The 24,248-nt window shown below is 39.4% G+C and overlaps 2 protein-coding genes across 13 annotated transcripts in view; both read right to left on the reverse strand.

Annotated features, from left to right (window-relative positions):
* Window positions 1-731: 731 nt before the first annotated feature.
* LOC106575107 (N-acetyllactosaminide beta-1,3-N-acetylglucosaminyltransferase 4) lies at window positions 732-13,225 on the reverse strand. Its single transcript, XM_014151311.2, has 2 exons — window positions 12,871-13,225; window positions 732-5,385 (listed from the first exon to the last, which is right to left on the reverse strand). The coding sequence occupies exons 1-2, from the start codon at window positions 12,936-12,938 to the stop codon at window positions 4,308-4,310; spliced, it is 1,146 nt and encodes a 381-aa protein (XP_014006786.1). The 5' UTR covers window positions 12,939-13,225; the 3' UTR covers window positions 732-4,307.
* A 6,561-nt stretch (window positions 13,226-19,786) lies between these two features.
* The window catches only part of LOC106575106 (muscleblind-like protein 2a), a 75,612-nt gene continuing 71,150 nt past the window's right edge, over window positions 19,787-24,248 (reverse strand). For all 12 annotated transcript variants that reach the window (XM_014151301.2, XM_014151308.2, XM_014151306.2 and 9 more), the window contains one exon: window positions 19,787-24,094. In XM_014151301.2, coding sequence (XP_014006776.1) covers window positions 24,080-24,094 — 15 coding nt within the window. In that variant the 3' untranslated portion in view covers window positions 19,787-24,079. The remainder of the gene's footprint in view (window positions 24,095-24,248) is intronic.

A 24,248-nucleotide genomic window follows, 5' to 3' on the forward strand; every position in this document is an offset into this window, starting at 1 on the left:
AGGAAAGGGCCTTCCCCAAACTGTTGCCACAAAGTTGGAAGCACAGAATCGTCTAGAATGTTATATGCTGTAGCGTTAATATTTCCCATCATTGGAACTAAGGGGCCCAGCCCGGACCATGAAAAGTAGTCCCAGACCATTATTACTCCTCCATCAACCTTTACAGTTGACACTATACATTGGGGCAGGTAGCGTTCTCCTGGCATCCTCCAAACCCTGATTTTTCCATCATTTACATTTACATTTAAGTCATTTAGCAGACGCTCTTATCCAGAGCGACTTCAGACTGCCAGATGGTGAAGCGTGATTCATTCCAGAGAATGCATTTCCAGAGTCCAATGGCGGCGAGCTTTACACCACTCCAGCTGACGCTTGGCTTTGTGCACAGTTATTTTGCCTGTGCTTAGCTTTATTATGTTTATTTTCATCCTACAAAACTCCCTAGTCCTTGCCGATGACAAGCACACCCATAACATGGTTCAGCCACCACCATGCTTCAAAATGTGAAGTGGTACTCAGTGATGTGTTGGATTTGCCCAAACATAACACTTATTTCTGTTTTTTATTTTGTGTTTCTGTTTTTTATTTCGAATACATTTGCTAAATAAAAAAATACAACGTTTTTGTTTTGTCATTATTGGGTATTGTGTGTAGATTGATGAGGGGGAAAAAACGAATTAATCAATTTTAGAATAACGTAACAAAATGTGAAAAAAGGGAAGGGGTCTGAATACTTTCTGAATGCACTGTATTGAATTTTCCATGTGGTCTACATTAAACGACACTTGTTTAATATAACAGGCTTTTAAAATTAAATATTGGTGCACAATTTCTACTTAAAATACCAAAATGTACAGAAAAGGCACTCTTCATGTAGTGACCCAGTTATTGCTCATTGCTCTCAAAAGTATTCAGAAATTTAAGTGGCAGACATTCTTTTTGTTTTTTGTTCATTGGAGGGCTACAGGTACAATATCAAAATGTTATATTCCGTTTAGATCATATTTTCCATTCATTATTTCACACATATACAGTATATTCTTGTTGTACCTGTGCCACAAAACATTTAAAAAAGGTACATAACTACAATTGATCATTTTTATCCTATTACAGATGAAGTAATAATAAAATTCAGTATGTACAGGAAAAGGAAACACAAAAGGAAGTGGATCTCCACCCCCAACTACCCATTCCAATTCTCCCAAATCCACCCAGCCAACATGTCTCCATCGAACATTTTAGGTGTCAACTTTCATTCCTTGAATGTATTTCTCAATTTAAACCTTTGGCCACGAATAATGATTCAAAACGAAAGTACATTTTCTGCTGTTTTATTTGTTGAGCAAACAAAAGTGCTGGTGTACTGCCAGTTGCTAGCTAGACAGTGAGATTAATTATATCTGTTAATTGACATGCAAATACTAGCAGCTAGCAAATACTAGGAGGCTACCTATTTCCCTCTCCCATTGGTCTTTGTATTCTTGTAATCATTTAGCTATGTGTTCATAATAATTTGTTTGTGTGTAGAACTTTACACTCGTACCCATATACGGGTTGAAAATGACACATTTGGGCACTAATACACAGGGGCGGAAATCCCGGGGGGGGACGGGGGGACACGACCCCCCCCCATCCTGGGAAAAATATGATTTGTCCCCCCCAATATATCTTGTCGCTGATTGCGCCACCGAAATGTAAAGGTAATTTACGATTGAGCCGGTTATGCAGCGTTTACCGGGAATGTAGTCTCCGCTAATGTGGAAACATTGCCTTTAACTTTCAATCACGCTGTAGCATTGAACACGGATTGAATAGAGCCCCAAGTGTCTTTTCTTGTCAGGCGGCAATGGAAACAGTTATACATTTAATCACTGATGCTTACTTGCATCAATTTTCCCTTCATCATCGTGGCATGGCCTGCTTGTGCTCTGACTTACATGCTCTGCTAGCATTCTCTTTTTTTTGCCTTTCAAAGTTTGCCTCATTAAATGACCATATAAAATACTGGAAACAGAGGGTATGATGCTTATGAGTTTCTGTAGATAACTTTTTGAATGTCAAATATCTGTAACAAAAATAGAAAATACATAAATTAAAAATAAGGCATTTATGGATAATCTTTTTTGTATTATTATGTGTTTCAAAACATGTGCAGGAGCTCATGTGAAATTAACCATTTAAACACATTTCAAATTACAGGATGTGCACATGCTAACAGAAATAATTGAGGTGGGTAGCTAGCTAAGTGTGTCATTGTAGCAAAGTAATTATAAGCAACAAATCAGAACTCTTAAACGTTTTGTTCATCTTTGTTCTTTTATCTATACAACAGGCTATCATTGATTTTGGCCCAATAGGGCTGACATATTACCTCTTTCAGAGTTTTCCGTTTTGATATGGTTATTTGGCCTAAAAACCTTTGGGCCTGCCAATAGAAAAAAAACTAAAAAAACAACTCTGCACCCATGCCCAGACTGGGGAATGATGTTTGGGTGTGCTGCTTTGAGAGAAGAAAAAAAAAGTATGTGACAAAAACAAGCTGAGGATTGATTATAAATATCGTTTGACATGTTTCTACGAACTTTTATGGTACTTTTTGGATTTTTCGTCTGTCTGTTGTGACAGGCAAAACGCGCCAACAAAACGGAGGTTTTTGGATATAAAGAGGCACTTGATCGAATAAAACAAACATTTATTGGGTAACTGGGAGTTTTGTGAGTGTAACCATATGAAGATCATCAAAGGTAAGTGATTCATTTTATCGCTATTTCTGACTTTTGTTACTCGTCTACTTGGCTGGTTACTGTTTGTAATGATTTGTCTGCTGGGCGCTGTTCTCAGATAATCACATGGTTTGCTTTCGCCATAAAGTCTTTTTGAAATCTGACACCGTGGTTGGATTAACAAGAAGTTAATCTTTAAACCGATGTATAACACTTGTATGTTTCATGAATTTTTATAATGAGTATTTCTGTTTTTGAATTTGGCGCTCTGCAATTTCACTGGATGTTGGCCAGGTGGAACGGTAGCGTCCCACAACCCCTAGAGAGGTTAAATGCTGGGCGCTTAATGTTCCTGCCAGCCTAGAGTGTTGCACTCGCAAATGCTTCACAATTTATTTATTTGTAGGCTATAGCCTTGAAATAAAAGGCAAATAAAATAGCCTAAATCATTCATTTTTGTTCCTTCTTAGGCAACCTGTCTGGCACCTGATCTTTTTAGGAGTGTTTGTATGCTGTTTAATACGACATGTAGCCTATTTGAAATGTTTATTAAAATATTTTCATTCAAATCATATGGTTTCATTTCAATACATCCAAATGTTAGGTCTAGGTAGTTACAAAAATAGATGGGTGTTGGTTAAATTGTGATTTTAATGAATGGAGCGAATTTGGAGCTGCAGTTTTTTTTCCTGTGAGCCAGCAGCGGTTTTTAGTGGAGAGGTTGGAAAGGACATGGAGCGCTGGAGTGGTGATGAGCGATGAGTGGGATTTTGGCCGCTCACATATTCTGATCTTGGCACTCCTCCACCATTCTAAAAATATTTTGGAAGCTATTGAAATATATGTATTAATGTACCACAATTATTCTATTACATAGCCTACGCCTCTATTTTGGAAGATATTGTCTTTATGGCCAAAATTAACCTACTTGCACTTTTTAGTCAATTTTGGTACTGGAATAAAGGTTTCTGATTAATATCGATGTCACATATGCCGTTTTCAGCAAGAGAAGTCAGTTCTCGAGTTCAGTCCTGCTTTAATGTTTCCCATCAATACCTCTGTAACCCACTATACCAGTTTTTAAAGTTTCCCATCAATATCTCCTTTCCAACCTTACAGAATCCTAGAAACATTCTACAAATGTCCTCATCAGAAGTGTCAAATGGCACTATATGCATCTCAGTATTCTTAAATGGATCTTACACTGTCTGTGCAGATCTGAACATACAGGATAAGGGAAGCCAAATGTCACAATACTTTCAAATATAAGTATGGGTAAAGGAAAGTATGCTATTTTAGACCATTCATAAGGAAAATTTATCCTTCCCTGTGGCTCAGTTGGTAGAGCATGGTGTGTGCAACGCCAGGGTTGTAGGTTCGATTCCCATGGGGGACCAGTACAAAAAAAATATATAAAAAAAGAAAATGCATGAAATGAAAATAAAATGTATGAATTCACTACTGTAAGTCGCTCTGGATAAGAGCGTCTGCTAAATGACTAAAATGTAAATGTAAAAGAATTCTCAATTTACAGCAGTGAGACAGATAAGCACAGCATGATATACACACACAATGCCAGATATCTCATGTCCTTGATCTAAAGCATTTCAGCTTTGGGTCCTGCTGTAGAGACCACATTGTCCACATCTCTGTGGGATTCAGTTTATGCACCACCATGAGCTCCCTGTAAATGCAGGGGTTGAAGTGTGTCACCCCCTGTTTGAGCCCAAAGGTCTTGAAGCCAGAGTGGTGTGTCAGCGTGATGTTCATCTTCTGTAGGCACAAGCCCACAAAGACATCATCAATGGGGAACAGGTCAATGCTGGACGCTGCCACTTCCAGACTCAGCACAGTCTGATTTGACATCAGGTAGCCCCCACCCCCAGCGTATAGAGGATATGGCTTGTTGGGGTACATCTCCACTGGTATGAAATATTTACTTTCTTTGTCCCGGACTGGATAGCCAGACATGATGTTCCCAGCATACAGTTGCTCAGAGGGCTTGTTGTCCTTAACATATTCCACCAGATTGCTGGTGTGAACAAAAACATCATCGTCCCCTTTGAACACATAGTGTGCCCAGCGGCACTCCAGGCTGAACCATTTGAGGAAGTGGATCTCCTTTAGGGTCAGGTTGAAAAAACTGTCATCAAAATCCCACTGCAGGATGTCCCCAAACTGTCTGCTCTCCCACTCCAGTACCTGCTGCAGCGGGTAACCCTGTATTGTGTCTGAAGACTTACCTACTAGGAACAATAGTTTCACATTTTTACCCTGAACATATCCCTTCTTCCCCCATGTGTTCCGAAGTGCAGACCTGCGATCAACCTGGATGGCTGTGGACTTAACGGCCAGCAGGAGAAAGAGGTCATTCTGACAGGGTGTAGGAGACAGCAGGCGGGAGAATGTCCTGCAGTGTTTGTACATGAGGAAGTTACGGTGGGTAGGTGGAATAGAGGATGAAATGTTGTTCACGGCGTCATTCAGGGAGCACTTGATAACATCCACAGTGGACTGTGACTGCGTGGCAGAGGGAGAAGTGTTCCAGTGCCTGTCTGTGTGGTTCATGCGCAATAGTCTGAGGACGCCAAACAACAACACAGTCCCAATGACAAGGGACCATCTACTGCGGCTTTGGATTCTGAAGAGGGTCCTCATGGTTCTGAAAAAGAATTGCAAGCACACCACTTTTTAGCCACAAGGAGACAGATTTGGAACTGGTATATGAAGTAGGCCTAAAATAGGCTACAAGTGGCACAGTTTATTTTGTCTCATACCAAAAGTATATATGTTATATATTGTTGTGCCTACGACAAGGAGTGGATACCTCAGAGGCTTTCTCAAGCACAGAATAATACACCTACAGTTGAAGTTGGAAGTTGACGTACACCTTAGCCAACTACATTTAAACTCAGTTTTTCACAATTCTTAACATTTAATCCAAGTAAAAAATACCCTGTCTTAGGTCAGTTAGGTTCACAACTTTATTTTAAGAATGTGAAATGTCAGAATAATAGAATAGAGAATGATTTAGTTCAGCTTTTCTTTCTTTCATCACATTCTCAGTGGGTCAGAAGTTTACATACACTGAATTAGTATTTGGTAGCATTGCCTTTAAATTGTTTAACTTGGGTCAAACGTTTTGGGTAGCCTTCCACAATCTTCCCACAATAAGTTGGGTGAATTTTGTCCCATTCCTCCTGACAGAGCTGGTGTAACTGAGTCAGGTTTGTAGGCCTCCTTGCTCACACACACTTTTTCAGTTCTGCCCACAAATTTTCTATGGGATTGAGGTCAGGGCTTTGTGATGGCCACTCAAATACCTTGACTTTGTTGTCCTGAAGCCATTTTGTCACAACTTTGGAAGTATGCTTGGGGTCATTGTCCATTTGGAAGACCCATTTGTGACCAAGCTTTAACTTCCTGACTGATGTCTTGAGATGGTGCTTCAATATATCCACATACTTTTCCTACCTCATGATGCCATCTATTTTGTGAAGTGTACCAGTCCCTCCTGCAGCAAAGCAACCCCACAACATGATGCTGCCACCCCCTTGCTTCACAGTTGGGATGGTGTTCTTCGGCTTGCAAGCCTCCCCCTTTTTCCTCCAAACATAACGATGGTCATTATGGCCAAACAGTTCTATTTTTGTTTCATCAGACCAGAGGACATTTCTACAAAAAGTACGATCTTTGTCCCCATGTGCAGTTGCAAACCGTAGTCTGGCTTTTTTATGGCGGTTTTGGAGCAGTGGCTTCTTCCTTTCTGAGCGGCTTTTCAGGTTATGTCGATATAGATCTCGTTTTACTGTGGATATAGATACTTTTGTACCTGTTTCCTCCAGCATCTTCACAAGGTCCTTTGCTGTTGTTCTGGGATTGATTTGCACTATTCGCACCAAAGTACATTCATCTCTAGGGGACAGAATGCGTCTCCTTCCTGAGCGGTATGACGGCTGCATGGTCCCATGGTGTTTATACTTGCATACTATTGTTTGTACAGATAAACGTGGTACCTTCAGGTGTTTGGAAATTGCTCCCAAGGATGAACCTGTGGAGGTCTACAATTGTTTTTCTGAAGTCTTGGCTGATTTCTTTTGATTTTCCCATGATGTCAAGCAAAGAGGCACTGAGTTTGAAGGTAGGCCTTGAAATACATCCACAGGTACACATCCAATTGACTCAAATGATGTCAATTAGCCTATCAGAAGCTTCTAAAGCCATGACATCATTTTTGGAATTTTCCAAGCTTTAAAGGCACAGTCAACTTAGTGTATGTAAACTTCTGACCCACTGTAATTGTGATACAGTGAGTTATAACTGAAATAATCTGTCTGTAAACAATAGTTGGAAAAATTACTTGTGTCTTGCACAAAGTAGATGTCCTAACCAACTTGCCAAAACTATAGTTTGTTAACAAGAAATTTGTGGAGTTGTTGGAAAACGAGTTTTAATGACTCCAACCTAAGTGTATGTAAACTTCTGACTTCAACTGTATATGTGGACAATATACAGGCCTTAGGGCAGCTAGGAAATGTGTGTGACTTAACCTTCTCAAACAGTATTTGATTACCCCTGCCCTATGCATGCTTAACAACCCAGCTAACAATTCTAGGGAGACATTATGTAACGTTACCCATAACGTTCCCCTGATGTTTGAGTGTCCAGTTTTCTGCTAGTTTTGGGAACATTCTGTTATTTATCAAAAACTTCCTGAGAACCTATTTTGCATGTTCTGGGTAAGTTCTGTTTGACATTAAGAGAATGGTCTATTGGAAACAGTCCTTGCACATCACAGGAACATTCATTTTGAAAATGATAGGTAATAACTTAATGAGACTCTTAAGGGACCGTTCTCTAAATATGTGGGAATGTTTGTTTTTGGGGAATTGGTGTCTACATGTCAGCTAGGCCTAGTTATTTCTACTAGTCTGTCTTGATTCCTTATAAAACAACAAAATATAATGTATGATTTAATAAATTGATAACAATTAATCCTATGAGCTCGAGCAATTTGGTTTCTTCTCATTTGTATTATACAAGGAGTGTGTCTAATCCTGGATGCTGATTGGTTAAAACCGCTTTTCGGGCAGTTGTCTATCCTGGTTGCAGTCTCTGTTCAGCTATCACATTCCACTCCTTGACATACCTGTCTTTGGAAAATGCCAGGAGTGGCAAGGAGTGGAATGTTAACTAACCACCCCAGAGGGTGGGCCTGGCTGCCAAGAGGGTGTGCCTATGTCCTCACAGTGCCACCCATGACTGCACAGCTGCCCAGTCATGTGAAATCCCTAAATTAGAGCCTAAGGAATTTATTTCAATTGACTGATTTCTTATATGAACTGGAATTCAGTAAAATCTTTCAAATTGTAGCATATTGCGTTTATATTTTTGTTCAGTATATTTCACAACTACCACCGGCAATGATGGCGAAATGCCTATTCCCTGTCCCATGCCCTTGCTTTTGGCTAGCATTTGGTTTGACCCACTGTCATCACAACCAATGTCACTGCTACACAGAGAATATACTAATCGTCAGTGACAATAATTTGGCCCAGGTGGTGACCTTCTTTCCCAGGCGGGGTTCTGCTGAGGTCCTGCTCCTAGTCTGCTTTCTGACAGATACAGCATCACCTTGTGTGTGTGTGTGTGTGTGTGTGTGTGTGTGTGTGTTCTATGTGACATGATTTGTGTTATGTCCCAAATCTCTACCTCAGGGGTTCAGCTCGAGAACCACATGAGGAATTAACTGTCCAACGACCCAAATTAAGAACAAATAGTATGATACAGTTGAAGTGGGAAGTTTACATACACCTTAGCCAAACGCATTTAAACTCAGTTTTTCACAATTCCTGACATTTAATCAGAGTAAAAATTCCCTGTCTTAGATCTGTCACGTCCTGACCAGTGAAAAGGGTCATTTGCCATAGTAGAATGGTCAGGGCGTGGCAGGGGGGTTGTTTTGGGTTTGTTTTGGTTCTAGGGGAATTTGTTCTAGTTTTCTATTTCTATGTTTCGTTTTCCATGTTTGGCCGAGTATGGTTTCCAATCAGAGGCAGGTGTCTTTCGTTGTCTCTGATTGGAAGCCATATTTAGGCAGCCTGTTTTCCTTTGGGTTTTGTGGGTGGTTGCTTTCTGTTAAGTGTGTGAGTATACCTGACAGACCTGTTTGGCTGTCGTTAGTTTTTCTTTGTGAAGTGCTTCCATTCAAAATAAAAGATGAGCACTCAACACGCTGCGCCTTGGTCTGTTCACTACGACGCCTGTGACAGGTCAGTTAGGATCACCACTTTATTTTAAGAATATGAAATGTCAGAATAATAGTAGAGAGAATGATTTAGTTCAGCTTTTATGTCTCATCACATTCTCAGTGGGTCAGAAGTTTACATACACTCAATTAGTATTTGGTAGCATTGCCTTTAAATTGTTTAACTTGGGTCAAACGTTTCGGGTAGTCTTCCACAAGCTTCCCACAATAAATTTGGTGAATTTTGGCCCATTCCTCCTGACAGAGCTGGTGTAACTGAGTCAGGTTTGTAGGCCTCCTTGCTGACACATGCTTTTTCAGTTCTGCCCACAAATTTTCTATGGGATTGAGGTCAGGGCTTTGTGATGGCCACTCCAATACCTTGACTTTGTTGTCCTTAAGCTGTGGGACCTTACACAACCGTTCAAAAGTGTGGGGTCACTTAGAAATGTACCTTGTTTTAGAAAGAAAATCACATTTTTTTGTCCATTAAAATACCATCAAATTGATCATAAATACAGTGTAGACATTGTTAATGACTATTGTAGCTGGAAACTGCTGATTTATGGAATATCTACATAGGCGTACAGAGGCCCATTATCAGCAACCATCACTCTTGTGTTCCAATGACACATTGTGTTTCCTAATCCATGTTTATCATTTTAAAAGCCTAATTGATCATTAGAAAACTATTTTGCAATTATGTTAGCCCAGCTGAAAACTGTTGGTCTGATTAAAGAACCAATAAAACTGGCCTTCTTTAGACTAGTTGAGTATCTGGAGCATCAGCATTTGTGGGTTCGATTACAGGCTCAAACAAAGCACTTTCTTCTGAAACTCGTCAGTCTATTCTTGTTCTGAGAAATTAAGGCTATTCCATGCGAGAAATTGCCAAGAAACTGAAGATCTCGTATAACGCTGTGTACTACTTCCTTCACAGAACAGCGCAAACTGGCTGTGGGAGGAGTGGGAGGCCCCGGTGCACAACTGAGCAAGAGGACAAGTTCATTAGACTGTCTAGTTTGAGAAACAGATGCCTCACAAGTCCTCAACTGGCAGCTTCATTAAAAAGTGCCCACAAAACACCAGTCTCAACGCCAACAGTGAAGAGGCGACTCTGGGATGCTGGCCTTCTAGGCAGAGTTGCAAAGAAAAAGACTGGCCAATAAAATAAACGATTAAGATGGGCAAAAGAACACAGACACTGAACAGAAGAACTCTGCCTAGAGGCCAGCATCCCGGATGATAAACAGGAGAGTTTGTCACGTCCTGACCAGTATAAGGGGTTATTTGTTATTGTAGTTTGGTCAGGACGTGGCAGGGGTGTGTTTGTTTAGAGTGTTTCGGGGTTTGTTGGGCTATGTTCTGATTTAAGAGGGGTGTTTGTTTAGAGTGTTTCGGGGTTTGTTGGGTTATGTTAGTTCTAGTATGTCTATTTCTATGTGGTGTTTGTTGGGTTGACCTTCAATTGGAAGCAGCTGCTCCTAGTTGCTTCTAATTGAAGGTCCTATTTAAGAGGGGTGTTTTTTCTATGGGATTTTGTGGGTAGTTGTTTCCTGTTTAGTGTTTGTTGCACCTGACAGGACTATTTCTCGTCGATGTTTGTTATTTTAAGTGTTTACGTTTTTCTTCGATGAGTATACACATTCCCGCTGTGTTTTGGTCCAATTCATACGACACCCATGACAGAGTTTGAATGATGAAAGTTGAACAGAGGACCTCAATCTCTGAGCAATAAACACTTAGACAAACATTTTAAAAAACTGTTACACGGAACCCAAACCGGCTGTGCGCGTGTGCCATCGTGCATAAATGTATTTTGTCCCCCCACGCCAAACACGATCACGACACGCAGGTTAAAATATCAAAACAAACTCTGAACCAATTACATTAATTTGGGGACAGGTCGTAAAGCATTAAACATTTATGGCAATTTAGCTAGCTAGCTTGCACTTGCTAGCTAATTTGTCCTTTTTAGCTAGCTTGCTGTTGCTAGGTAATTTGTCCTGGGATATAAACATTGAGTTGTTATTTTACCTGAAATGCACAAGGTCTTCTACTCCGACAATTAGTGTACACATAAAACGGTCAACCGAATCATTTCTAGTCATCGCTCCTCCTTCCAGGCAATTTTCTTCTCTAGACTTTATATTGCGATTGGCAACTTTCATAAATTAGGTGCATTACCGCCACTGACCCCGTTCGTCTTTCAGTCACCCACGTGAGTATAACCAATGAGGAGATGGCATGTGGGTATCTGCTTCTATAAACCAATGGGGAGATGGTTGAGGCAGGACATGCAGCGCGATCTGCGTCACAAATAGAACTGACTTCTATTTTAGCGATTGGAAGCGCAGACGCTCGTTGGCACACGCGAGCAGTGTGGATGCAATAATTGAATAACATAGATTTCTACATTTATTTTGCAACGCTCGCGCACGCGATGCGAGTGGTGTAGTCAGGGTATTAGGCTATTTTCTGGCAATTGTGCTGTTATTATGTGCCAGATCTTAAGACTACAAACCGTTATAAATGGCCCATTTGGGAGATCGACTTGTCATTTCAATAGGCATAGACTACAAATTAAAATCTGAGTTTATGATTGTAATTGAATTTTGCCATGGTTTGCTTAGATAAAGGCAGTTAGCCTATAGCCCCTGATAAGCTTACACCTAATTTCAGATTACAGTAGCCTAGACAAGATGTAGGCAAGATGTAAACTGAACGATTTAGCAGCTTGCTTAGTTCAAATTGACAGACTAATTTATTCAACATGAATAGCGAGACCATTTCTGTGTTAAACACACAAGTAACTAGCAAGTTTGATAACTACAGTAGTGGTAACCAAGTAAACAGACTTGCTATTTGCTAACCAGACCATCAGTCCTAGCTTCAGCTTGCTAATATGAAAATCGAATTCAACAATATTAATACTGTTTTAATTTCGACTTTTGGTTTCAAAAGCAGCTCAAATAAAACATGTAAAATAAACTATAGGCATTGAATTATACCATGCAAATATACCAGGAGAAATAAGGAAATAAATAAAAAAAACTGGTAGGCTCTATCAGACATTATACCACAGGTATCACAAAACATGTATGTTTACTGTTCTAATTACGTTAGTAACCAGTTTATGATAGCAATACGGCACCTCGGGAGTTCGTGGTATATGCCCAATATCTACCATGGCTACGGGTTGTATTCAGGCACTCCGCGTTGCATCTGTAACATCTGCTTCCAATTTACTCTCAAACACGTAGATCCCCTGAACGCAGCCCACTCTCCAGATCCCAATCACCTGTTCACACACCTGTATGTCATTATCACACACTATTTAGTTCAGTTCTTTGCACCCCATCATTGTGAGGTATCGTTTGTTTTGTGACACTTCTATTCGGGGCCCTGGTTTTCCCCCGTAATTTACTCCTCCCGTGTATGATAGATAGTTTTTGCCTGCCTCACTAACGACACCTTTAGCCTATCGGATTTCCTGTAATCAACCTATCGCCTGATCTCCCAGACGACGTTACTAGCCTTTTCCCTGCCTGTACTGTTGCCTTTTGGGACCACCTGTGTATGACCTGCGGCCTGCCCCTGGACCCAGCTCCCTTCCTCCTCCTGTGGCCCTTTACAATAAACACCTGCTGCGCCCTGCGCTTGAAACCAGCTCTCAAGTCTCCCATCGTGTCCATTACAGCATCGTGCATAAGAACAGTACTTAGTCATAGTACAGTATATTGGCCATATGCCACACCACCTCCTTCCTTATTGCTTAAATATACAGCACCAACTACATAAATATCTGTTAGGGTCCATTATCTGCTAACTGGACAAAAAAAAGTATGCTTAACCATTTAAAAAATGTTTTAACTCAAAACAACATGGTTATTCACTTACTTGTTATTAAAAGAAGACGCAGTTGGACAATCAAAACGTTCGTGAGAATTGAAGTGTGCGTCAAACATCCATAGCACAGTCCAAGAGGTTGCGCAAGCAATGCTTGTACATCTGTCACTAAAACGCTAAATGTATAATTTGCTTGATACCGTTATGTATGCTAGGCCTACTATACCCGCGTTTTTAAGAAGTTATGCTATTCGTCTAGAGAATCGTTTGGAATTTACTTAACTATACTATATTCAATGGTTACCAGGTTCCAGTTGCCTACAGTCTGGAACGGAAGTTGCCGTTATAGTCAAATTGAGCAGACCAGAACCGAGTGCCTTTGACGTGAATGTGCTTCCTGAAAGCGGAAAGGAAGTTGCCTTTATAGTCACATTTAGCAGACCAGAAGGGCGTGCCTTTGACGTTAATGTGCTTGCTGAAAACAAGGCCACTCTAGCACACTTTGGTAATCTTTTTAGTGAGCTTGCTGAAGACAAGACACTAGATTCTTACATACTTATTAGTGTGCTTGCAGAAGGAAAAAACGATAGATTTCTTACATACTGTACTCATTATTATTATTTATTTTCTTTGGCTCACTTTAAGATACTAACACAAAACAAACTTTCATTTACTTTTTTATTTATGTTTCAGATTATTTTGTGCCAAGTAGAAATTAATGGTTTGCTTTGCTTTATCTTGGCCAGGTCGCAGTGGTAAATGAGAACTTGTTCTCAACTGGCCTACCTGGTTAAATAAATTTGAAAAAAAGGTATATGATGTAGTTTGTAAATAATCTAGTTTGAGAAACAGACGCCTCACAAGTCCTCAACTGGCAGCTTCATTAAATAGTACCCGCAAAACACCAGTCTCAACGTCAACAGTGAAGAGGCAACTCCGGGATGCTGGCCTTCTAGGCAGACTTCCTCTGTGTTCTTTTGCCCATCTTTTATTTTTATTGGCCAGTCTGAGATATGGCTTTTTCTTTGCAACTCTGCCTAGAAGGCCAGCATCCCGGAGTTGCCTCTTCACTGTTGACGTTGAGACTGGTGTTTTGTGGGTACTATTTAATGAAGCTGCCAGTTGAGGACTTGTGAGGCGTCTGTTTCTCAAACTAGACACTAATGTACTTGTCCTCTTGCTCAGTTGTGCACCGGGGCCTCCCACTCCTCTTTCTATTCTGGTTAAAGACAATTTGTGCTGTTCTGTGAAGGGAGTAGTACACAGCGTTGTACGAGATCTTCAGTTTCTTGGCAATTTCTCACATGGAATAGCCTTAATTTCTCAGAACAAGAATAGACTGACGAGTTTCAGAAGAAAGTGCTTTGTTTGAGCCTGTAATCGAACCCACAAATGCTGATGCTCCATATACTCAACTAGTCTAAAGAAGGCCAGTTCTATTGCTTCTTTAATCAGAACAACAGTTTTCAGCTGGGCTAACATAATTGCAAAATAGTTTTCTAATGATCAATTAGGCTTTTGAAATGATAAACTTGGATTAGCTAACACAACGTGCCATTGGAACACAGGAGTGATGGTTGCTGATAATGGGCCTCTGTACGCCTATGTAGATATTCCATAAAAAATCAGCCATTTCCATCTACTTTGTGCATGACACAAGTAATCTTTCCAACAATTGTTTACAGACAGATTATTTCACTTAATCACAAATCCAGTGTGTCAGAAGTTCACGTACACTAAATTGACCGTGCCTTTAAACAGCTTGGAAAATTCCAGAAAATGATGTCATGGGATTAGAAGCTTCTGATATGCTAATTTGTGTACCTGTGGATGTATTTCAAGGCCTACCTTCAAACTCAGTGCCTCTTTGCTTGAAAACATGGGAAAATCAAAAGAAATCAGCCAAGACCTCAGAAAATAAATTGTAGACCTCCACAAGTCTGGTTTATCCATGGGAGCAATTTCCAAACACCTGAAGGTACCACGTTCATCTGTACAAACAATAGTATGCAAGTATAAACACCATGGGACCATGCGGCCGTCATACCGCTCAGGAAGAGAAGACGCGTTCTGTCTCCTAGAGATGTATGTACTTTTGTGCGAAAAGTGCAAATCAATCCCTGAATAACAGCAAAGGACCTTGTGAAGATGCTGGAGGAAACAGGTACAAAAGTATCTATAGCCACAGTAAAACAAGTCCTATATCGACATAACCTGAAAGGCCGCTCAGCAAGGAAGAAGCCACTGCTCCAAAACCGCCATAAAAAAGCCAGACTACGGTTTGCAACTGCACATGGGGACAATGCCCCTGTGTGAAAAAGTAATTGTCCCCATACACTGAATAACTGGTTGTGCCAACTTTAGCTGCAATAACTGCAACCAAACACTTCTTGTAGTTGTTGTTCAGGAACATCGCCGTGAGGTATTTTTGGCACACCCTTCAATGCTGAACTGCTTTAACTCAGCGACATTTGTGGGTTTTTGAGCATGAATTGCTCTCTTTAGGTATTCCCATAACATGGGTTTAGGTCTGGGCTATGACTAGGCCATTCCAAAACTTTACATTTGTTGCTTTTCAGCCATTCTGATGTAGACTTGCTTGTGTGTTTTGGGTCATTGTCTTGCTGCATGAACCAGCTATGCTTCAGCTCACAGACAGATGGCCTGGAATTCTCCTGTATAATTCTGTGCCAAAAGTAAACTGATGACCTGGAATAAAATAAAATAAAATGTTTAAGCACAGGCCATTGTCTCCTCTAGTTCCTATTGCTTTTATAATGTTAGCAAAATATCAACAAGTGACTGAATGTTTGAAAATTATATATGACATTAGAATTATGAATGAATCAATTGACTTGGAGGATCATCTTCTCACATAAGCTTTTATCAACAGATTAGTGGTTAAAGATTATACATCTTTATGATTCTGGCAATGTTGACGCATGGTTCATTTTCAGAAATCTCAAACCTATAGCAATAATTATTCAAATTGACACAAACATGAAATTATGTCTAATAGTACATTTGTTTAAAGTAACGAGCATTACAAACCAGAAACATAAGACAGATATTGTGCACATCTCACCAGCTGTTACTTCCAATCCCAAGGCTGTGTTATTCCCACCCCACTGGCAGGTACAAAAGTAACATTGCGGTAGTTCTGTTCTCGGTATATTTAATAGAAATGAAATTACAGTTGATAAATGGTAGAGGACATATGCAAGTTGTTTGCCATAACATATGGTGTCTCTAGCGATCTGAGAAAATGGAGAAAAAAAACTAAAATTGTTACTCTCTGCCCGGTTAAATATAAGTCTGCTTACACAAAATATGTTTCTGTATACATGAGTTTTCATAGCACAAATATATGTTATAATGTAACAGAGACAGAGTTTTTTTCATCGAAGAAAAAACGGTGTGCTTATGACGGTTGTTATAGACTGTTTGCAAAGACAAAGGATAAAAAGATATTGCGATATACCTTGCTCATCAACTGATATTGGTTCCTACTACTAGCTGCACAGTAATACAAACAAATGTGTCACATTACAGTACTGTTCTTACTGGATTATCACAACGTTTTACACCAGTATAATGGATCTATAGTAAACATTGTGAAACTTCAATCTTCTCTTGCCTGGAGCTGTGAAACTGGTTATGTGACCTTTATACATGGTCTAGAATGTTCTCTTGCCTGGAACTGTGAAACTAGTCATATGCAATCTCCATACTTGTTCTAGATGGTTTCTTTCGCCTCAAGAAAACTCACACCTATTTAGGTGATGTAAGGGTCCTGTGTGTAGCTGGTGTAGAGAGTCAGGGGCAGGACAGCAGAATTGAGTAATCAACGTACTTTACTCAAAAAGACAAATATACAAAGTAATATCACGAGCCCACAAAGACGGACCGAATTACAACAAAAAATCACTCACAAACACAACATGGGGAACAGAGGGTTAAATAATAAACAAGTAATTGGTTGAGTGAAGCCAGGTGTGAAAGACAAAGACAGAACAAATGGAAAATGAAAAGTGGATCGGCGGTGGCTAGAAGGCCGGTGACGTCGACCGCCGAACGAACAAGGGGAGGGACCGACTTCGGCGGAAGTTGAACAATTAAAAAATGTAACGAGAGCCGCACACTCTAGGAGCTCAAATGCAATAATTTAATAACCTAATAGCCAACGTTTTGACAGACAAGCGGCCTTCATCAGGGTATGATGACAAACACATACCTAACATCACTCGTTTATATAGTGTCAAAGGACACACAGGTGTCTGTAATCATCAGTGTTGCCCACAAATGTTCAGGGTAAGTTGCTAGAGGCAGGTTGATATGTTGCTAAAAGTTGCTAAATGACGTTGACATGTCATTGCGTAAGCCAACAATGATTTGCAATTTGCTGATATTGCTGCTGGCCTGCTGCTGCCTGTGCACGAGCTGAGCGCCTGCCGTCACTCACAATGCACTTTTGCAGCCAGGCACGTGTTTGTGACTGAGTGTGTGACATAGAAAATCGTTTGTGTCATTTAGAGGGAAAATGTGTGCATTTTAGCATTTGAGTCACTTTACAAAAGTTGCTAAAAGTTCCAAATATATTTTTTTAAAGTTGCTAAATTTGTTGCTAGGTGCTGTTTGAAACAAAAGTTGCCAGGGTAGTCTGAAAAGTGGCTAAATCTAGCAACAAAATGTCTAAGTTGGCATCACTGGTAATCATGGCCGGGTGTGGCCTGATATCATTGGTTAATTCTTAGATATAAAAATTATGTGGGTAAGACAAAGCACGAATCAAAAGTACGAATCTCGGAGCATCGTAGCACCATTAGGTACAACTCAACTTACATATATTTTGAAAGCAAACAACTCGATTTCGTCCCTACATTATGTCGGCTTTGAACATGTCACCCTCCCTAGGAGAGCGGGTGAACTCGACTATTTATTGTTAAAACGAAAGGCTGCCTGGATCTTTAATTTAAAAGATCCTTGCTCCCTTCGGTCTCAATGTAGACTTTGATCTGAAGCCATTATTGATTTTGCTATTGTAAATGTTTGTAGGCCTATGCAGCCAAATTGTATCTATGATCGTATGCTTTCCATTCATGTTTTTGGTATGTTATTTTTACATCTGAGAATTAACCAATGATATCAGGCCACACTGGCCATGATTACAGACACCTGTGTGTGTGTCCTTTGACGCTATATAAACTAGTGACCCTGCAGTGTTTGTCATTATACCCTGATGCAGACCGCTTGTCTGTCGACACGTTGGATATTAGGTTATTACATTATTGCATGTCAGAACTATAATTGTCATGTCAGAACTATACCTATCATGTAGTGAGAAGGCACTGCAAAATGTAAAAAGCAACATTTGTTTTTGTCCATACAATCTACGTCAGCTGCTCAAACAATTCTGTATCCAGAGTATCCACCTAAGCGTCATAGCATGAGTTTCTTTCTACCTCAAAGCTTCAAAACACACTAGCAACGCTGTGTATTCCCACCAACAGACCCAAACCACCAATGCCCATACACACTTCCATGTTGGATCCTCCACTATTCTTGAACCATTTATGCTACAAACCTCAAATCAACGTTGACATGTGCAGACGGTCAACTTAGATTGCTTCAACACAGCTTTTTGCTACCATTCATACTGAACTATGAAGCTTGTTGTATCCCCATTCATTTCAATGGCGGAACTGCCACAGAACTGTCAGAATGTTCAAACTAAAGCTATTAACACAAATCAACTTCCAAAACGTACAGACTGACCCAATTTAGATTGCCTGAAAAAAATACTTTTGAAAGCATGTACACTTTTTGTACTACAACAATATTAAATGAGCTCCCAATGCATTAATGGTAAAAAAAAATAAAACATTCTAGACCCATCTCTTTCACCATTTAAGCTATCAACACCAAATCAACGTTGAGACATTCAGACTGAGCCAACTTAGATTGTCTACATTCCGATTTTGTATCATATTTATACTTTTTGAATTATAACGATTTTAAATTGGCATAAATTAACATGGATTTGAACCACAAGGTTTGAATGAGAACCACAGGAATACAGTGGCAGTTATTTAAAATGGTCCTGCTCCTTGGTCAATTAAGCAACACGACAAACTTTAGAACTTTAAGTAAACTATAAACGAACAATAAAAATTTTTTATAATACATTTAAAAAAGAAAATCGCCCGAGGTTCCTTGATATTAGGGAGTTTTTCCTGGCCACTGTGCTTTCGCCTCTGCATTGGTTTCTCTTTGGTGTCTAGACCGTGTAACTGTAAAGCACTTTATGTAAAAAGGGCTTCATGAAATGCATTTATTTACTTGGGCTTTACTGAGGGGACAAAAAGTTATTGAATCTTGTCGTGCATTCTGAAATGTATTTTTTTCTGTTCCTCGTATCTATTGATCTGCAACATGCATGTTGTAGCACAGGGATCATCAACTACATTCAGCTGTGGGACAATTTTTTCCTGAGCGAATGGTCAGGGGGCTGGAACATAATTACAAATCATTTGTAGACTGCAAATTGACCGCAAGAAACCCAAACAGATAAAATATTTGACTAAAACAGCAATTTCAAACCTTACATGTGTGGGGATACTTTGAAACAGATTTCCAAAATTGTAAATCACTTGGAGCTGATTTGCTGTACTTTTTATAGTCTTATGTCCAACAATAAAACAAAAATAAATAAAATGCTTTACTTAGAAAACGTTGGGCCACATAATATCAGCCGCGGGTCAAATTCGACCCATGGGCCGCCAGTTGGGGAACCCTGTTGTAGCATGTCTGTCATTCACCATGTCCATAAGAGCATTATTCATTTGGACATTTTGGCCATTAGCAGACACTTGTCCAGAGCGACATACAGTCAGGGCATTAAACTAAGGTAGGTAAGACAAGCGCATATCGCAGTCATTATTCATAAATAAGGTCATTTCAACAAACATCCTTTCCATTTTTTCTTTATTTCAATAGATTTTACACTATCTTGCTGGAACCAAAACATTTGACTATAGTAACATAAAATAGCACAAACTATACGCACAAAGAAAACAGAAAAATGGTTACATCAAAACTAAAAATCCAATGAGGGTCTTGTCTTTTACTCTCTCTCTTTGCAAAGTAGATGGGATACTGCATTTCTGATGGCAAAGCAGTCTCAATTCATTACCTGGGTAATATTCAATAGTGCACACTGTAGCGAAACGTTTTGCAATGTTAAACGAAAACAAGCGTTTCTTATTGGACAAGTTCAGTTAGTCCCTTCCGTTTCGGCACGTTTGCTTCCTAGTGAATACGACCCTGGCGGCAGTCCTTTTAGGGACCGACCATTCAGCATCGCATGTTGGCCACAGCCCTCATCGTCAAGCTCTCTACAAGGACATAATAGGGCCCTGTTCCAATACTTTAACAAATGCATCGTTCCTTCCCCCTTCCTTGAAGAAATACCTAATCTGACATGGCCGGATTGGGGAAAGCTACGTGATAGAATTGTTGCTTACACCTACCAAATTGTGTTAGATCAGAAAGTAAGTAGGGAAGGGTTTGTTATTAAAGTATTCGAACGGGGCTTAGAACACAAGACTGCTTTCTGTACAGCAGTCAATCCTTTTGGCCTCACCTTTTAAAAATGAAAAAAAGTAAAAACTTCAAACAATTTAATTCATGTATATAAATAAAATTAGTTTTAAGTTTACATTTTAGCATTATATATGAAAGTCTGTTCAGCAGAGACCACTTTACAGCCTTTAAAAGTTTATTTTTAACAGCTCTGGAACATAAAACCTTAAGCACGATGGACTAACGACAAGGCAAAGTGTTTGGATAAGCTGTGTCTGCTCAGCTGACCCAAGTGCTTATATATTTTTCTCTTATCATCAGTCAGTCAATGTCAACGCATTTCATATAAATAAATTACATTTCTCAGCACAATTCCATTCTCTTGGGCACAACCATGACCCCATTTGAGGACAACTTGGATTTTTGTCTCATGTGCAGACGATTTTTTGTGTTTTTCGGTATAACTAGAAACATTCAGTACGTTATCGTTTATTAATAAAAACTTTTTTTTTTTTCATGCAAGATGCTCAAAGGTTATTTCTCTGATAGGAACTGGTAGTGACTATTAAACAGAATTACTGTATTACTGGTGTATAGTAACTTTGCCATACCTAATGAAATTTTCATCGGTAATAATGAAATGTTTTACTTTACCGGAAGAAGTGCAATCCTTAACTGATGATAAACAATTTAACAAACTACATTCATAAATATTTTTCCATTGGTGTGCATGAAACCAGTGGTCCTTTCTCAGGGGAAAAGTTGTACATCTTAACTATTCAATTAATAGATCATTTGTTATAATTTCATCCTAAATATCATTGGTAACTTTGTCTATTACATCTTAAGTGTTAAAGTTACACCTTTACAGAGGCTGCTAAGGAAAATTGTCATAATCACGACAAATAAGAAATGTTGAAATCTGCTTTACAATCTAGTGATGTGTGCAGTGTTCTAGAAAAAAAGTAAACTTAACGATTAGATAATTTACAAAAATACAGAACTTTAGTAATTGCAACTTTATGTTGCCACAGCAACAACTTAATATTGTTATGAAATACTAGAGTGAAAAGTACATATTTTTAAAATTATTTTTTGGGTAAAATGTCACCTATACAATTAACATTCTTGTTTTCTTTTCTCTTTTTTTGTTGAACAATAGAAGCAATTCTAAAGCCTTGCTCATTACTGTAATGCGATGAACTGTGTTGATGACAAGGCAAGGGAGATCCAGTAGCATTCTATTGGTGGCTTTTTAAGACTCCACCCCCTTGCTCCTGATCTGCATCTCATTGGCTGACTAAAGAGACCAGACCTTGTAGGGACGCACAGCTCAATAAATTACATTCATTTCAAAATAGAATAGGTTACATCATTCTGACTCATTTGACAAAACAATAAAATACGATAACTTACCAAAAAATATCTTCAATCACCTTCCACACCAAAAATTACATTAAAACTGTAACTTTTTAGAAGAAAATCTCAGTGAACGTGAACAAAAAGAAAGAAAAAAATAATTCTAAGACCAGTGCCATATTATTTTGTTAACCAAAGGTGTCTCGTTGTGGATTGTCTGTGTTGATCAAGCACCATGAAAATATATGTCATGATTCTGATCTTTTTCGTTGAACACACATACACAAGGTAAATAATTGGTTGTGTAGTATTAAGAAATGTGATTTAGAGTCAAAATACATACATCTCATAAAACATATTAGGTAATAACGTGGAGGTTGGTTTAAAACAATGCTAGTACACAATTAACTATATCATGGCATAAAATAACGGATTGTTCTGGTGACACACATACCTTGATGCTTAACATCATAAAATAAATCATAAATCATAAAATAAATGTGAATACATTGCTGCTACAACCATGAATATAAACTCTCAAAGTATGAGACATGTTACATACATTACACACACACACGTCACAATTTCCTGTATTCTCAATCACTTTTTCCAATGTAAACTACTAAAAACCTATGGTAAGAACAAAATATTACATCATGAAATATTTATTAAACATTCTACCAAGCTATCTTGGTTAGTTTATATATTTTCTTTTCAGAAAGTTACTTTTTGTCGTGTTAAATATATGCTTACAATAACACTAGGGTACTACTTTAACCATGGCATCTGCATGAAAAGTGAATAGTCTTTTCTCTAAATAGGTCAACATACTTTTGGGAACTTTGCTTGAACCATCCTTTTGTATATTCTTATTTTTTCTTTGACAAAGTATGTTTCTCCAGATGCTTGTTGTTTTAAAGTTAAAGGATTTTTAGGCACTTCTACAGTTTTTCTCAAATAGAAACAGGATTCTCGGTGATAGCAGGGTGACGACTGACAGTCACAGATAGCCCTCCAGTCAAAAACTTCAAGTCATCTCACGACAATGACTAGCATCTTCGAACGCACCTTTTTTTTGTTGAGTCGTAGCACTTGTTTCACCCCTAGCCGATCTCACCCTTATCCCTCCTTCTAGCCCCACCCCTAACTCCCCCAAAGGCCTTGTCCCTGTGGTCTTGACTTTGGGGCCTCTGGTGGACTTACAATCTGTCTGTTGCAGACTGCTGGCAGATGTCCATGGCGTGGCCCATCAGGCTGAGGCTCCCTCCTGCCATATGCTTTCAGCCACCCGCAAGCTTTCGTTAAGCCCTTGGCACACAAACCGGAGCCATAAAGGCTAGTAGCACTCCCTGATGCCCAGTATAACTCTCCCCAACACCGACCCCTGTGAGGCTCCCACCCAACCAACCACATTCACAAATACAACCACAAGCCAATGTCAGCACCCATCCAAAAGTAAAACAGAAAATTTAACAAAGGAGAAGAAATTGAAATTCTAGGTTATTTTTCCCCCCCAGACGTGCACAAAAACGAGGCCCGACTGCACGTTTTGGCCACGAAGCTGTTCCACGTCTGTTTCCTTGCAGACCGACTCCGATCGCTTCTGTCCGTCAATCTGTCAGTCGCGATAACTTTCGTTTGGCAAGCCGTTGGTTTTCCAGAGATTAAATGTTGGCAAGTGGTTCATATGGAGCACATACCACACCGTTTTAAAGGGGTGGTGGTGATGGGGGGTGGGGGAGCACGTTCAAATCATCGTTAAGAGGACAGTCATTGAGTAAACATTAGCCTATAGTCTGCCCTAACATTTGTCTTTTTAAAAAGAATTAAAACAAACAAAAAGTAAAACAATCCCTTCTAGCTTGGTCTGGAGCGCCAGTTGCAACCAGGGGCTTCTCTGTGACTCTCCTGTTTAAAACAATTAAGCACTTTTGACAATAAGCACTAGCTCTCTTATAGTGCAAATAAGGTGTTTTCAAAGGGTGAACATTTGTGCAGATCGAGGTTCCGTTTTGAAAACAAAATATAAAAGGACCCATATAACTTTAACAGAGAAAACAATAGTTAAAATGAACTCATCACCATCTCTCCACTAAGTGTATGTCGTTCAGTACATATCATTTTTTTGTCATCATTTTCATGGCAATAGTTTCCTAGCAATACATATACATCTTTTTGTTGTGTGTATCTTATGGTTAATTGGTAGTATTACACTCTTAGCATGCAGGTTGCTGTAGTGGAAGGGGAAGGTAGTATGTACAGAAGGGCTGTTTTGGGCTTTGTAGTGCAGCTTCTTGACACTCCATTTCTTTCCTGACAGTTACTTCAGGATAATCTGTGGGAGAGGTGAAGAAAAAGAAAAATGGAGAACAAAAACATTAGTTCATTGTCTAAACTTTTTCAAATGATTGGCTCCATCTCATTTAATCTTTCCGTGATTTCTCACATCTGATCCCCTCTGATCCCCTCGCCTTCTTCTCAACCATATT

Source organism: Salmo salar, chromosome ssa17 (assembly GCF_905237065.1).
Source record: "Salmo salar chromosome ssa17, Ssal_v3.1, whole genome shotgun sequence".
NCBI classification, from domain to species: Eukaryota; Metazoa; Chordata; class Actinopteri; order Salmoniformes; family Salmonidae; genus Salmo; species Salmo salar.

What these genes read in the sequence shown, in the direction of transcription:
- LOC106575107 (XM_014151311.2), bottom strand. Translation starts at nt 12,938, where the DNA reads ATGTTTGACGCACACTTCAATTCTCACGAACGTTTTGATTGTCCAACT. An exon ending in GCGTCTTCTTTTAATAACAA is followed by an intron (nt 5,386 to 12,870) that starts GTAAGTGAATAA and finishes ATTCTTTTTCAG; the next exon opens with AACCATGAGGACCCTCTTCA.